General features: G+C 39.1%; 1 protein-coding gene across 2 annotated transcripts in view; it reads right to left on the reverse strand.

Annotated features, from left to right (window-relative positions):
- AFF4 (AF4/FMR2 family member 4) overlaps nt 1-14,951 on the reverse strand; it is a 98,851-nt gene that overhangs the window by 10,162 nt on the left and 73,738 nt on the right. For both annotated transcript variants that reach the window (XM_030318037.1, XM_030318027.1), the window contains 9 exons: nt 13,836-14,753; nt 9,330-9,418; nt 8,488-8,728; nt 3,327-3,421; nt 2,836-2,899; nt 2,582-2,718; nt 2,250-2,321; nt 1,045-1,138; nt 194-237 (listed from right to left, as the gene is read on the reverse strand). In XM_030318037.1, coding sequence (XP_030173897.1) covers nt 194-237; nt 1,045-1,138; nt 2,250-2,321; nt 2,582-2,718; nt 2,836-2,899; nt 3,327-3,421; nt 8,488-8,728; nt 9,330-9,418; nt 13,836-14,753 — 1,754 coding nt within the window. The remainder of the gene's footprint in view (nt 1-193; nt 238-1,044; nt 1,139-2,249; nt 2,322-2,581; nt 2,719-2,835; nt 2,900-3,326; nt 3,422-8,487; nt 8,729-9,329; nt 9,419-13,835; nt 14,754-14,951) is intronic.

Here is a 14,951-nt window from a genome sequence, read left to right on the forward strand (position 1 = left end):
ATATTTTCAACTTAGTAAAAATAAACAGAAAAATGAAAACTTTAAAAAATACTTTATTAGAAGTAGTTGTAATTTTTAAAGAATTGTCATCTTTCCATTTTTGGAAATTAGACCTTACCACCCATTCCACTTTTACAAACAAAAATAAATAATTGTGTCACAAAAAATACTTTATAGAATAAAATTTACCTACCTTCCCAAGCCAGGTGATGGTGCTTGAGAATTATTGTAAGAATTCTGTGGAAAAAATAAAATGTATTTAATTAAAAAAAAAAACAAACAAAACACACAACTTCTGAAGTACTACAGATATTCAAAAGCACTGGGCCAGAACTGACCTTAAGAATCTTTACAAATTTAAGAACCTAAAATGTAAGAGCAAGAGAATGTATGTGTGTGTAAATGTGCAACAGAAAGACAATACTTAGGTGAGAGCTGGGGGTTCTGAAAGACTTAGAGAGAATACTCAGAGAAGAGGGGTAGTCATACTATATGCAAAGGCTGCATGAAAGTGAATGGATGTAACCCACAGTTTCTCTGGAGCAGAGGTTTAGATAAGGAATGAGAAAGAGACCTCGATGACTTTGAGGTCAGGGTAAGAAGCTTGGACCTGACCTTGAAAGCAACAGTAAGCTACTGAAGGGTTCCAACTCAGAACCAGGGCAGGATTTTAAGAAGATTTATGTGGTGCTGGCAGGAAAAAACATAGACAGTTTAGGAAACAAATGTAACAGTGTAAGGAGGGGTGGCAGTAAAACAGAATACCATTTGCAATGTATAAATTAGGTTTCATTATAAAAAGAGGCTACATCCCCTGAACTATTAGTAAGTGCTATTGCATATGGCTACATAGGTTCTACAATCAGATATATGTAGATTTAAAAACTTTTTAAGAAATCTCAAACCTATTTGAAAGTTCACTGACAGTAAGTAGCTCTACCCTTGCTGTGGCAGGCAAGACATGAAGGCACTTTTGGGGTTGGGATAGGAGACTTTACAAATTTTGTGTCCTAGAACATGGACCATCCTCTTTTTCACACTTACCTTCAGGTGCTCTGTCAGTGTCTTTGAGTACTTCAGAGCATTTTCCTTCTTCAGTTTGAACAGCCTCAGGTACAGCAAAGACTGGCATCGCAGGCTGGCCAATGGAAAAGGGCAGCTTATTTACCAGCACAGCAGACTCTGGCTATATCTGCACAGACAACTTTTGTATCGTGCAAGAGCGCAGGACTGGCTAATGTGAACAGACCATGGCATAAGTGTCAACGACACTAACCCTGAGGCAAAACTGGAAGATGCGCTCTTTATGGTACACACCTCAAGGAGGGGAAGAGACTGAGGACTAGTCTCCTGTTTGCTGACATTCAAAAATCAAAACCTCACCCATGAGACACCAATTGTCATTGCAACACATGCATTAAAAAAATCACTGAGGAGCAGAATCTCTAGATCAAATTATAAATATCTCATACTAAACAACAAAAACCAGGGAACTCCACTATGCATAGTACAATTCTGCTGCAACGCAGGTAAGCCTTACTATGGCTGACCAAAGCCCTGCACGGTCACCAATGCCTACCGCTCTAGTCACTTTCACTTCTCACTGGTCTTTTTAGTTCCTTGATAGTTTCCTGTTTCCTTCCACCACACACCTCTTGCACATGTCCCCTCTACCTGAAGATAACGTGTCCCTACACCCTATTCTCTTATATATACTTTTCTTTCCAAGTACTGAATTCATATACTTGTGTGATTATTTAATTTCCGTCTCCTGACACTAGACACCAGACTCCATGACAAAGACTTTTATCCACACTACATTCCTAGCTATTAAGCCCAGTGCCAGGTAAAGTAAATGCTTTTAACAAACAAATTGGTAATACCTCCCTGGGAGCAAGCCAACAAGCCACATTCTTTATTCTGAGCAAGCTAAACATTTGCTCCCTAAGGAAAGGTATATGATATGTTGAGTAACAAGAGAGGATACCAAAAGAAGCGCCTGGAAAAGGGACGATGTGAGACAAGGAGAGTTCTACTCTACCAAGGATTTGCCAGGAGGGCAATGGATCAGAGACTGACAACAAGTTAAATCTTTCCGTAGGGATTTTGAGTTATTTTCTACTTTACCCATTGAGATTTATGAGTGGGTTACAAAAGGTCGATTCAAGGATAACTTTCCGAAGGGCATAACAGCATAATTTTCTCTGGAACCGCCTGTCATCTAGCAGAGGTTGGAACCCAACACCTACCAAAGTACTGTGAGCCTTTTATCTGCAGCTGTAGCATCAGGTGCCAAGTAATTCTTTAGCTTCATAGTGTACCTGTGAGTTAAAACAACAAACAGATGACACAAAACATAATATTCCCCTTTATCTAATGACTTCCTTGGTCCTCAGAACATTAGAACCCAACTTCAATAAAGGCAAAAATACCCCCTGAAGTATCTAATTCTCTGTATCCAAGAACAATAAAGGATTAAGCATCCTCTTTAGCTTTACCGTATACAGCTACATCAGCCCCTTCCAAGATGAACCAAAGAAATACTATTGCCAATGACGTGGCAGCAAATTTTCCCACTTACTTGATGAGCTCCACTGTCTCTGAATACATAGGGAATGGGGATTTGGATTCCTGAGCATTTTTCTCTAATGCATTCCCACATTCAATGAAAGATACCACAGCATCAAGATAGTATACAGCTTTCTCAAACCTATCAGACTGAAGAAAGGAGAATAAAGGTAATGAGAAATACACTGATGTACTATGAGAGCAAACCACAAATGAAGATTTAAGTTAATTTGATTAACTTAAATAAATGTGAGAATGTTTACATACCAATGCATCTGCATTGTGCTTCAGCTTTTTTGCTTCCTGTAAATAATGGTCTGCTGAATAATTTCTGCAATGTAAATTTTTATAGTAAATGAAACAGTAAATATTTTTGTAAGATAATACTTTCCATTTTAGTCTCTAGCATCCCTCAGTTTTCATGTCCCCAAGTAAAGAACATGACCTACTACTAAACATCCAATTCAGGTTTTTCTGACAAATGCTTTTCTTGGGTTAGGAGCATGAATCATTTTGGCCAACTCATGGCAGATTTTCTACTTAGGGAAACAGAAATCAAGCTCCCTAGTATTAGATACTAATTTACCCAAGTTGTTTGAAAGATTCAGAATGAACAGATGCCTTTCGAATCAAAATCTAAATGTTCTGTGGATTACAACACAAGTATGAATTCTTCTGGTCACTGATAGGATTTTAAACAAGTTTCTTACACGCTGACTGGAATGATTTCTCCAAAGCATAAGAAACATTTATCTCACCTGTCGTCAAAGGCAAGCTTCGTTCTCCGAGGCTTAGAGGCATCAGGAGTTGGTGTAGAGGAAGGACAGTTAGAAGAGCTATTTGGAGCCTTTTCCTAACCAAAAAAAATATATAATGTTGAAAAAATACGTATGTTGAAAATTCTGAGGTGATTAAAGTTAAACTGGAAGTATTTCTTGTGCCACTAGTAACAAGTACAAAAAATTCCACTGCTGTCAGTAATTAATTTCTTTGTTATAATCATTTACAATTTCACAATGTAAAAGTCCTTTTTAACAGAATGGGTCCACTTTATATAAACAAAAACATTCATTCTAATAGCAAAGTCTACTATTACCAGGCAATGACTGAACTAGACACTTGTTGAAACATAAGGAAGACACAAACCTACTATCAAAATAGTAGTAGTGCTTAAGACAAAATTTACTGATAATTACTGGTCACTGAAAACAGCAATAATATCATCTAACATTTACTATGTGCTTACTACTTACCAGGCACTAAGTACTTAGGCCAGTCATTAAGATTTCAACAACCTTATGGAATGTGTATTGCTACTGGGACAGAATAAAAAGCAGTGTCAAGGAGGGTAACTCACCCAAGTTCAAACAGCTTTTAAGTGGCATTCCCGGAATCCAGATCTGTCACATTTTATTTTATTTATTTTTCAGAGTCTTTTTTTATGTTTATTTTAGTTATATTTTGAGAGAGAGGGAGAGGGAGAGACAGAGTGGTGTGCGTGAGCAGGGGAGGGGCAGAGAGAGGGGGAGACAGAGAATCCCAAGCAGGATCTCTGTACTGTCAGTGCAGAGCCCACAAAGGGCTCGAACTTATGACCCTGAGATCATGAACTGAGCCGAAATCAAGAGTAAGATGCTTAAACGACTGAGCCACCAGGCGCCCCTGAAGCAGTCCCATTTTACAAGTCTAGGCTTCTTAACTTTATTCTACCCTCTATCAATATAGCCCTTTATGCGGGGCCTTTGATCCTGTCTTCCCAACTACTTCCCTATACACATTTTTCCATAATAAAACATAATAAGTTAATAAGTAGATAGATAAGTAGATAAATAAGTAGAATTTATCCTACAAATGGATGAATGTTCCAACATTAGTAAACCCAATTAATATATAATTTTACCGCTTGTGCTTAAAAATCTACTGAAAATGAACCATGTAACCTAACCATTTCTTTTTTCTTAAATGATAATAACTTTTCAGTTCTACCCAATACAGCATGCACCTCAAAGAATTAAAATAATCATTATGGTGATGATGATATATGATGATGTATCTCAACTCAAAAAACCTGGCAGAACTAGAAGAAATAAACAAATCTTGTAAGTTTGTGGAAAAAGGAACAAGAGGACAAAATGACCAAAATATCAACATAAAGAAGGTCTGAAAACAGGATTAATCAATGTGAATTACACAGATTCCTTGTCCACAATATATGCAGAATAGACATTCTTTTCTAGTAAATACAGAACAGTACAAAAATCTACCATATACTATACTCTCATAAAGCAAATCTTTTTTTTTTAATGTTTACATTTTTGAAAGAGAGAGAGCAAGTGTGCAAGTAGGACAGGGGCAGAAAGAGAGGGAGAGAGATCTGAGGCAGGCTCCACCCTAACAGCAGAGAGCCTGAAACAGGGCTCAAACTCACGAACTTTAAGATCATGAATTAAGCTGAAGTCAGACGTTTAGCCAACTGAGCCCCCCGGGCATCCCTCTCATAAAGCAGATCTTAACAAATTTCAAAAGACTGCTACCATGCAGACAATTTTCCAGCCCCAATGCAATTAATGTAGCAACACTAACCAGATGATAATCAGCAAATCTCCATATGTTTGGACATTGATTAATCCACTTTTAAAGAACTCTAGTGTCAAAGATGAAATCACACTGGAAATTAGAAAAAATTTTAAACTGAGTTATAAAATCATTCCATATCTTCTAGGATGCACATATACAGTAGTTAAAGGAAAATATATAGCTTAACTGCTTATGTTAGAGAAAGAAAAAAGGCTTAAACTTAATTTAAAAATTAATGAGCTAAGTTTCCATCTTTAAAAGTCAGTGAACAGAGGGGCACCTGAGTGGCTCAGTTGGTTAAGAGTCTGACTTTGGCTCAGGTTATGATCTCGCAGTCCGTGAGATCAAGCCCCATGTCAGGCTCTGTGCTGACAGCTCAGAGCCTGGAGCCTGCTTCAGATTCTGTGTCTCCCTCTCTCTCTGCCCCTCCCCCACACATACTCTGTCTGTGTGTGTCTCTCTCTCTCAAAAATAAATATTAAAAAAAAAAAAAAAGTAAACAGAGGGAGCCTGGGTAGCTCAGTCAATAAAGCATCTAACTCTTGGTTTCGGCTCAGGTCTTGATCTCACGGTTCATGAGTTCGAGCCCAGCACTGGGCTCCGAGCTGACAGGGGGAGGAGGGCCTGCTTGGGATTCTCTCTTTCCCTCTCTCTCTCTGCTCCTCTGCTTGTGCTCTCTCTCACAAAATAAATAAACTTAAAAAAAAAAAAACCCTCAGTAAACAAAACAGCAAAACAAAAAGAAAGGAAATCATAGACTAAAAATTAACAAAATAGAAATAAAAAGTAAACCACAGAGAATCAACAAAAACAAAGGCTCTTTTTTGAAAAGACAAGTAAAACTAATAAGCCTCTGATGACACTAATCAAGGGGAAAAAAAAAAAGAAATGGCATAGAGAACTAATATCAAGAACAAAAGAGAAATATAAGAGATGTTACAAATACCAAAAGCATAAGAGATTGTAATCAACAACTTTATGCCAACATATTTCAAATATTTGATAACAGGAGCAAGTATGTAGAAACACAAAAATTATATGTAATTTTGTTTTTCCATATTATCTATTCTTAAAGTGATAACAAGAAAAAGTACATTTTCTAACTAAATTACAGATTCTTTTTATTTTTTAAATTTTTTTTTTTTTTTCCACGTTTATTTATTTTTGGGACAGAGAGAGAGCATGAACGGGGGAGGGGCAGAGAGAGGGAGGCACAGAATCGGAAACAGGCTCCAGGCTCTGAGCCATCAGCCCAGAGCCCGACGCGGGGCTCGAACTCACGGACCGTGAGATCGTGACCTGGCTGAAGTCGGACGCTTAACCGACTGCGCCACCCAGGCGCCCCCAGATTCTTTTTATTAAAAAAAATTTTTTTAATGTTTATTTATTTTTGACATTGAAAGAGAGCACAGACAGAGGAAGGGCATAGAGAGAGGGAGACACAGAATCCAAAGCAGGCTCCAGGCTATGAGTTGTCAGCACAGAGCCCGATGCAGGGCTTGAACCCACGAACCATGAGATCATCACCTGAGCTGAAGTCAGAAGCTTAACCGAGTGAGTCCTCCAGATGTGCCTATAGAGTGTTCTTTAATAAACCCATATATAATTGCCTAAATTGGAAATTGCCAAGACTAACATTAACGATTTTAATAACTGTTAAAAATGCCCTAAGGTGTTGGAATCAAAATGGTCAGGGCCTATATTTTATATTTTGTCACCAACAACAGAATACCAAATAACTACACTTGATCCAACAAATATTTCCTGATTACCCAGTAAGTTAAACAATGGAGAAAACACAAAATAAGATACAAATCCCTGCTTTCAAGGACCTGACAAACCAACAAGGAAGACATAAGAGTTTTTACCTATGAGATCACAAAAGCCATATGAGTGGGTGAGCTCACTTAAAGAGTACATTTAAAAAGAGAGAGGTAAGAGGTTTCAAGAAATAAGCATACAGACCTCAAATCCTACAGCTAAAGGATGGAAAATAGAAAAAGAGCCAGTCAGCAAGTTGACACAGAAGTGGGACGGTGAAGGAGGTCAAGAGGACAGTCAGGTCCCTTAAGGACACTAGGACTTATACTCTAAACCATTACAGAAGGGTGTCCAACTGCGGAAAAAGCCTTCTGTATATCTCAATTTCAGATGTTGTTCACAATTAAAATTACCTCAATTTCAAAGACTTAACTACTACATTTAATAAGCACGAGTAACTACTTTTAATGCAATTTTTTCAGCTCTCAAACCTTTGCCTACTCAAGTCACAAACAACAATCCAGTGAACTATATTCTTAAAAATCTATGTATTTGGGGGCGCCTGGGTGGCTTAGTCGGTTGAGCATCCTACTTCAGCTCAGGTCATGATCTCGCAGTTCGTGAGTTCGAGCTCTGCATCGGGCTCTGTGCTGATAGCTCAGAGCCTGGAGTCTGCTTTGGATTCTGTGTCTTCCACTCTCTCTGCCCCTCCCCTGCTCACACTCTGTTTCTCTCTCTCTCAAGAATAAATAAACATTAAGAAAAAAAATCAAGGTATTTTCTTAATTTTGTCAGAGTTTGCTCCCAATCAAAACAGTTCAGAAAGTAATGCAAATAACCTCGTAAAAAAACTAAGGGTAAGATTCTAATAAGGTATAGCCTTGAGAAAGCTTCTATGATCCAATTCTCCATCCATGAACATTAAGAATATTCCCCTATTGGGCACCTGGGTGACTCAGTCGGTTAAGCATCTGACTCTGCTCAGGTCAAGATCTCATGGTTCATGGGTCTGGGCCCCCACTGTCAGTGCAGAGCCTCTTTGGGATTCTCTCTCTGCACCTCCCCCACTTGCACTTACTCTCTCTCTCTCAAAATAAACTTAAAAAAAAAAAAGCCCTATGTTATGATCACGCTCTAGGAATAGTTCCAATGCTAATTTACCTAAAGAATTTCCTTCATGAATCAAAGCCAAATTAGTTGCCTTATCACTTTATGTAATATAACTTGCTTGTAAAATCTAATTCTAAAAAATCCAAAGCCAATTACAAACTATACACAATCGATCATAGCAAATGGAGTGATTTATAATTAGATCATAATCAGCTACTTTCTTCCAAAACCAACTTTTCCAATTAAGCGTTTGTCTTAATTAATATGCATGTTGGCAGGTGACTTATTGCTTTCACGGTCTGAGATCACTGCATACGTTCATTATCAAGATTATGACATTTTGAAATGAAAACACATAGGCCTACAAGTTTAAGGAGAAGTTTACAAGATTTTCAAAGTACAATGTCACCTTGGAGAATTCCTATGGCAATGGGATTGGTTTCCAAAAGGCTCAGGCCTCTAGTGGCTTACCTTGACCTCCTTAGAGCTACTGGAAGTCTTCCCTTCAGTCTTCTTCTGCTTTGATGTGGAGGAACTGTTTTTGCTGCTGCCACTATTCTCCTTGTTGCTGTTATTACTTGACTTTAAAGAAGATGACTGACTAATAGTCCTCTTCCGAGAGCCATGCTCTGTTTTTGGATCTTTTGAAGGAACGGGTGCAGCAGGAGAAGGCAACAAATCCTTTTCTTTTGCAGCATTTTGCTTAGTTGACCTGCCAAACCAAACAAATGCCCTTATTTCTCCACAGTCATGTAGCTATGATGGATTTTTTTCTATTTCTCTCTGCTTTCAAGACAAATTTATTTTTCCCTGAGTTAATTAAAACACATGATTTCTATAAAACAAAATAAAAGTGTACATTTCATGAGGACAGGCCACCTCATGTGTTTTCCACCCTCTGGTTGTACACCCAGCGCTTAAATCTTGGCCTGCCACACAGCAAGTATTCAATAAATACTGATTACATAAATGAGAAGATGAACGATGAAGATATTAATAAGTTCCTAAGTTAGAAATTGGTCTCTTGCAAGTTACAGTTAAGCTTGTCATTTAGCCAGAAAGTGGTAACACTTTAGTTTAATTCTTAGCCTATATTCAACCCTACTCTACTAAAGAAAGAACAGACTGAATCTTAAAAACTTTCTGACCCAATTAGCTAAAAATAAAATCTCCCACTAGCTGGTATATGTATACATATGCATGGATAGGACATATACTTACTAAAAGGAACATTCTAAGAGCACATCAGGAAGTACACAACAGCAAATGACATGCACATATTAACACACATGTAACATGTTTGGGGGACATACTCTCTGTTGCTGGATGGCTTGTGACCTGCTGAATTCTTGTCCTCTGTTTTGGGTTTCTTGCTGTCATTGGCTCGGTTATCATCTTCATTCTGGATGAAAAATAGGAAAAAAGCAACTACTACATTTGATTTTTATTCACCTAATTTCAGTTTCCAGCACAAGTCACCCTCAAATAGTTCATCCCTGGTAAGTTTCAAAAAGAAAAGAAATAAGAAGTGAAAAAATTCATGTAAGCCATGCTAAATAAACTGAGTTTCAAGGTGGAGAAGTCTCCTATTTAGATAAACAGAGCCCAAATACTGAAATACATTTCCTATAGAGTCTTGAGATGACATCTTTTTATCCTAATGATTTTGCAGGAAGAATGAAATTATAATTGAGATATAACTCACATACAATAAAATCCACTCTTTAAAAGTACACAATTCAATGACTTTTAGTATATTCACAGAAGTGTACAACCTTACCACAAATAATTCTAGAACATTTTCAACATCTCAAAGACCCCTCTACCCTATAGCAGGCATTCCCCCCATTCCCTTCACTCCCAGACTCTAATAATCGCTGATCTATGTATTTCATCTTTATAGATTTGCCTATTGTAGACATTTTATATAAATGGAATCATATATGTGGTCTTTTGTGTCTGCCTCCTGTCACTTAGTATATTTTTAAAGTTCATCCATGCTTTAGCATGTATCAGCACTTCATTTGTTTTCATACCTGAATATACTCCATTGTATGCATATACCACATTTTATCTACCCATTCATCACTTAATGGCCATTTGAGTTGTCTCCACTTCTTGGCTAATACAAACAATACTCCTGTGAACATTCAAGTATAAATTTGGGGGTAGACATGTTTTCTTTTCTCTTGGGTATATACTTTCTCTTGGGTATATACTCTTGGAATTTTTGGGTCATAAAGTAACACTGGGGTGCGTGGGTGGCCCAGCCGATTAAGTATCCGACTTTGGCTTGGGTCATGATCTCACATTTCGTGGGTTCAAGCCCCGCGTCGGGCTCTGTACTGACAGTTCAGAGCCTGGAGTCTGCTTCAGATTCTGTATCTCTCCCTCTCTCTCTCTCTCCTCCTCCTCCTCCTCCTCCTCCTCTTCTGCTTGCACTCTGTCTCTCTCTCAAAAATAAATAAACATTAAAAAATTAAAATTAAAAAAAATTAAGTAACACTACCTTTAACTTTTTGAGGAACTGCTGATACTGTGTTCCAAAGTGGCTACACATCATTTTATATTCCCACCAGCACCATATAAAATTCTAACTCCTCCACATCTCTGCCAATACTTGCTACTGTCCATATTTTTTACTATAGCCAAACCTGATGATTTTAAAAGACTCTTTTTGCTAAAACAAAAGTTATTAGCCTATCTATAATTACCAAAGCTACTTTCCTGAGTGGTTGTAAATTTTCTTACTGCTTCAAGTATCAGGGCCCAAGATTGCAAACATTCTACTGTAACAAAGAAATCTGTTCCCTTACACAAAAGATTGAAAGTGGACACATAAAAACACGAGGGGGTGCCTGGGTGGTTCAGTTGGTTAAGTGTCCAACTTTGCCTTGGGTCATGATCTCTTGTTTATGAGTTTGAGCCCCAACGTGTGGCTCTCTGTTGTCAGTGTGGAGCCTGCTTCGTATCCTCTGTCTCTCTCTCTCTCTCTGCCCCTCCTCCCCTGCTCGCACACATGCTATCTCTCAAAAATAAATGAACATTAAAAACAAGACAAAACCAGGGGCATCTGGGTGGGTCAGTCGGTTGAGCAGTCAGCTTCAGCCCAGATCATGACCTCACAGCCTAGAAGTTCGAGCCCCGCATGGGGCTCTGTGTTGACAGCTCAAGAGCCTGGAGCCTGCTTCGCATTCTGTGTCTCCCTCTCTCTGCCCCTCCCACGCTTGCACTGTGTCTCTCTCTATCAAAAATAAATAAACATTAAAAACAAAACAAAACAGGGGCGCCTGGGTGGCTCAGTCGGTTGAGCGGCCGACTTCGGCTCGGGTCATGATCTCGCGGTCCGTGAGTTCGAGCCCCGTGTCGGGCTCTGTGCTGACAGCTCAGAGCCTGGAGCCTGTTTCAGATTCTGTGTCTCCCTCTCTGATCCTCCCCCGTTCATGCTCTGTCTCTCTCTGTCTCAAAAATAAATAAATGTTAAAAACAAAAATTAAAAAAAAACAAAACCAAACAAAAAAACATGAGAAAAATAATCTAAATCCATCATTACTCTTAGCTGGGACTCCTCTCAGTACCATCTGATTTATCTTCAGAAACTACCCCTGACAATTTTACCAAAGTCAGGACACTCAAAAAACCATTACTAAGTTTCCTAACTTGATTCTGATTTTATAAAATCAAAATCTGACTTACAGGTATTGATATAAAAAAACTTGGGGGGCTCCCAGGTGGCTCAGTCAGCATCTGACTTCTGACTTCAGCTCAGGTTATGATCTCAGGGTCATGAGATTGAGCCTCGTGTCGGGCTATGTGCTGAGCATGAAGCCTGCTTAAGATGCTCTTCCCCTCTCTCTGCCCCTCCCCTGCTCTCTTAAAAAAAAAACAACCAAAAAACCAAAACTTGGGAGGAATATAACATGCCAATGAGATGTGGGGAAGGGGAGGAGTATGGAGAATTTCTTTTAGAAGAAGGGGATTTTGTTGTAAGTTATATATTGTAGAATTTTAAACAAGAGTAAAAAGGACATTACATATTCTATCTCTATATTATATCAAATCTCATAACATGTAATACTTTTTAAGCATAAAAGGACCATTTTTTAGTTCCATAAGAAGCACCTTAGTCTTCTAAAGAGCAGAGTCCATCATTTATTTATAAGCTCTTATTTCATGTAATTCTATGAATTAAATCCCAAGTCCAGCAATCTGAGGTTGCAGCTCTACAGGGGCAGCAGCCCTAAACTTACTGGTCTAAAAAGCTTCCCTATACTATAATAATGGAAACTCATTAGCTATAGCACTGAAAATAGTAAGCTTCATTTTTCTAGAAATTCATATTTTTATAAATCGTATACTTTTGAAGATTAAAAAAAAGGGTATTATTCTAGTTTGTCCAAATATGTATCATCATCTGCACTTCTGTACTGTGGTTTTAAGAAAAAAAAAACAGAGGAAAAACCTCCAGTTCACTCATTTTAAAAAATGCTTTATTCTTTCTATCCTCTGATGTGAGACTGCCACGGTCAACTGGGATTGGGGTTTTGCTCTGAGTCTACCTGGTAGACTGGGTGGCTCTACCTGAGCCTGGGTGGCTCAGTCAGTTGAGCGTCTGACTTTGGCTCAGGTCATGATCTCACTGTGTGTGGGCTCCAGCCCCGTGTGGGGCTCTGCGCTGACAGCTGAGAGCCTGGAACCTACTTCCAATACTGTGTCTCCCTCTCTCTCTCAAAAATAAATAAACATTCAAAAGAAATTTTTTTAATATAAATCATTAAGATTTTCTTTCCTCTAAAAATGTCTCACTAGACCTGAAAGATCAAGCTGGTTTTTTCCCCCAAAGAATCTGTCTATACTCATAAGTTGTTCAGCTCTTTTCATTATATGTCATTATCCTCCAATCAAAGACTTCTGTGAGTTTTCACATTTCCTCAGTTTAAAAAGGCTGACATTATATACTAAGCATCATCTCTAAATCCAAATTATCACAAAAGACTTTAAGGACAAGAGTTGGCCATGTGCCAGCAGATGTGCTTAGTTTTAAACCTGCAGACATGGGTGGTCGAAAAGGAAAAAAAAAGCTGGGGCACAGGTATGTACAGAGGATTGGTGAAATTCTTTAGAATTTGTCCAAAATTGATGAGCCCATTTTTTTTATCTGGAATTAGTAATTTAAAGAGTGTGACTTGGTCTGGGTATAAGATAGAAGAGAGTGTTACAGAATGTGACAGCCTGGGGGCACCTGGGTGGCTCAGTTCGTTAAGCGTCCAACTTCTGCTCAAGTCATGATCTCGTGGTTTGGGAGTTTGGGCTCTGCTTCGGGCTCTGTGTGGACAGCTCAGAGCCGGGAGCCTGCTTCAGATTCTGTGTCTCCCTCTCTCTCTACCCCTCCCCTGCTCTCTTTCTCTCTCAAATATACATAAACATTTAAAAAAAATTTTTTTAAAGAGAATGTGACAACCTGGAAAATATATATCCCAACTAAAGACATTTAAAATCAAAATTTTAACAATGTTGTGAAGGCCTGTTTGCAATCCCTGCTTCACTCTCATCTATACGCTGGCCAGTACATACTCTGAACAGAAGCACTGGCTCATTTCTTACTTGATCAGAAACTATCCTGCTTCATTAAAGGAGCCAGGCAGAGGCACAGTGGTCCTGAAGGACTGTTCTGTCTGTAGCTTCACTTGGGTCTTGGGCTTCCCCTCTATTTTCTCTCACAGCTATAACTCAACTAGGTATTTTCTGGCTTACCGAGATTTCCACTGCATTTCAGGTTCTGATGTTTAAAAACAAAACAACAAAAACCCTTTACAAACCTTATGTTTCCTCTTGCCTTTGTTGGAACCTTTTTCTGAGGCTTGTTTCTGAGCCTCTCTTGTGTGCTTTTCTGGCACATTTTTCTTTTCCCCCTTGGGTGGCTCTGTTTCTTTGTAAGGCTTTCCTGGTATTCTGGTCAAGAGATTCAGGTCAATCTTCACAATAAGTGGATACCTGTCATCAGGCTCACTGAGGGGTGAAAGAAGTTCCTTCTCTTCCATAGGAGAGAACATTCGTTGCCGAAAAAAGCTATCTTCTTCCTCCACTGAGGAGGGTTTCACGGGAGTCCTGTTACTCTCAGGGTACTTAGGAGTTTGTGAGGAAGGAGGAAGGCTCTCGCTTTCATCCGAATCTGAGGATGAGGTATCTGTTTCTATGATTTCCCTTGATTTCTGGGAAGATTTACTCGTTGACTTGTATTTCTTTTTTTCTGCAGAAGGTCGAGGGGAAGATTTGGACTCCTTTTTTATATTGGGTTTCCTTGAGCCTTTGGTGGCTGCTTTGTGTCTGCTGGAAGGCATGCTGGTAGCCATGTCTACAGGGGTTTCACTTTCTATCTTCAGGCCTCCCCGGGGCTCTTCAGCAGCTGCCTTCTCAGCCTTTTTGGGTTGTTTTTTGCCTACAGTTCTCCTCTGTGTTGTACTGTCACTCTGTGCAGGGGACTTCTGCCTCCCGCGCCCACTTTCTGATCCCTTTTGGACAGTCTTGGAGTCTCGTCCAGGAGTAGCAGAACTTGTTTCTTTAGGCCCCCCTGGATCAGTGTAGCTATTCCCGGTGCCCTGTTCTCGGCCTTCCTTTTTATAGCCTTGAGATGAGGGGATGTTACTGTCCACAGAAGAAGCTGGTGACACTTTATGTGGGTTCACTTTATTCAACCAATTATCAAGTTGCCATTTGTTTGTTGGTGGTGGTTCAGGCTGAAAAACAGAAACAAAAATACAATGTCTAAGAGCACAGAGCCATCTGTTTTTCATACTTTTGATTGAACTACTCTCTCTCTGCCCCTCCCCCGTTCATGCTCTGTCTCTCTCTGTCCCAAAAATAAATAAAAACGTTGAAAGGAAAAAAAAATTAAAAAAAAAAAAAAGGGGGCGCCTGGGTGGCGCAGTCGGTTA

This window comes from Lynx canadensis, chromosome A1 (genome assembly GCF_007474595.2).
Source record: "Lynx canadensis isolate LIC74 chromosome A1, mLynCan4.pri.v2, whole genome shotgun sequence".
Taxonomy (NCBI): Eukaryota; Metazoa; Chordata; class Mammalia; order Carnivora; family Felidae; genus Lynx; species Lynx canadensis.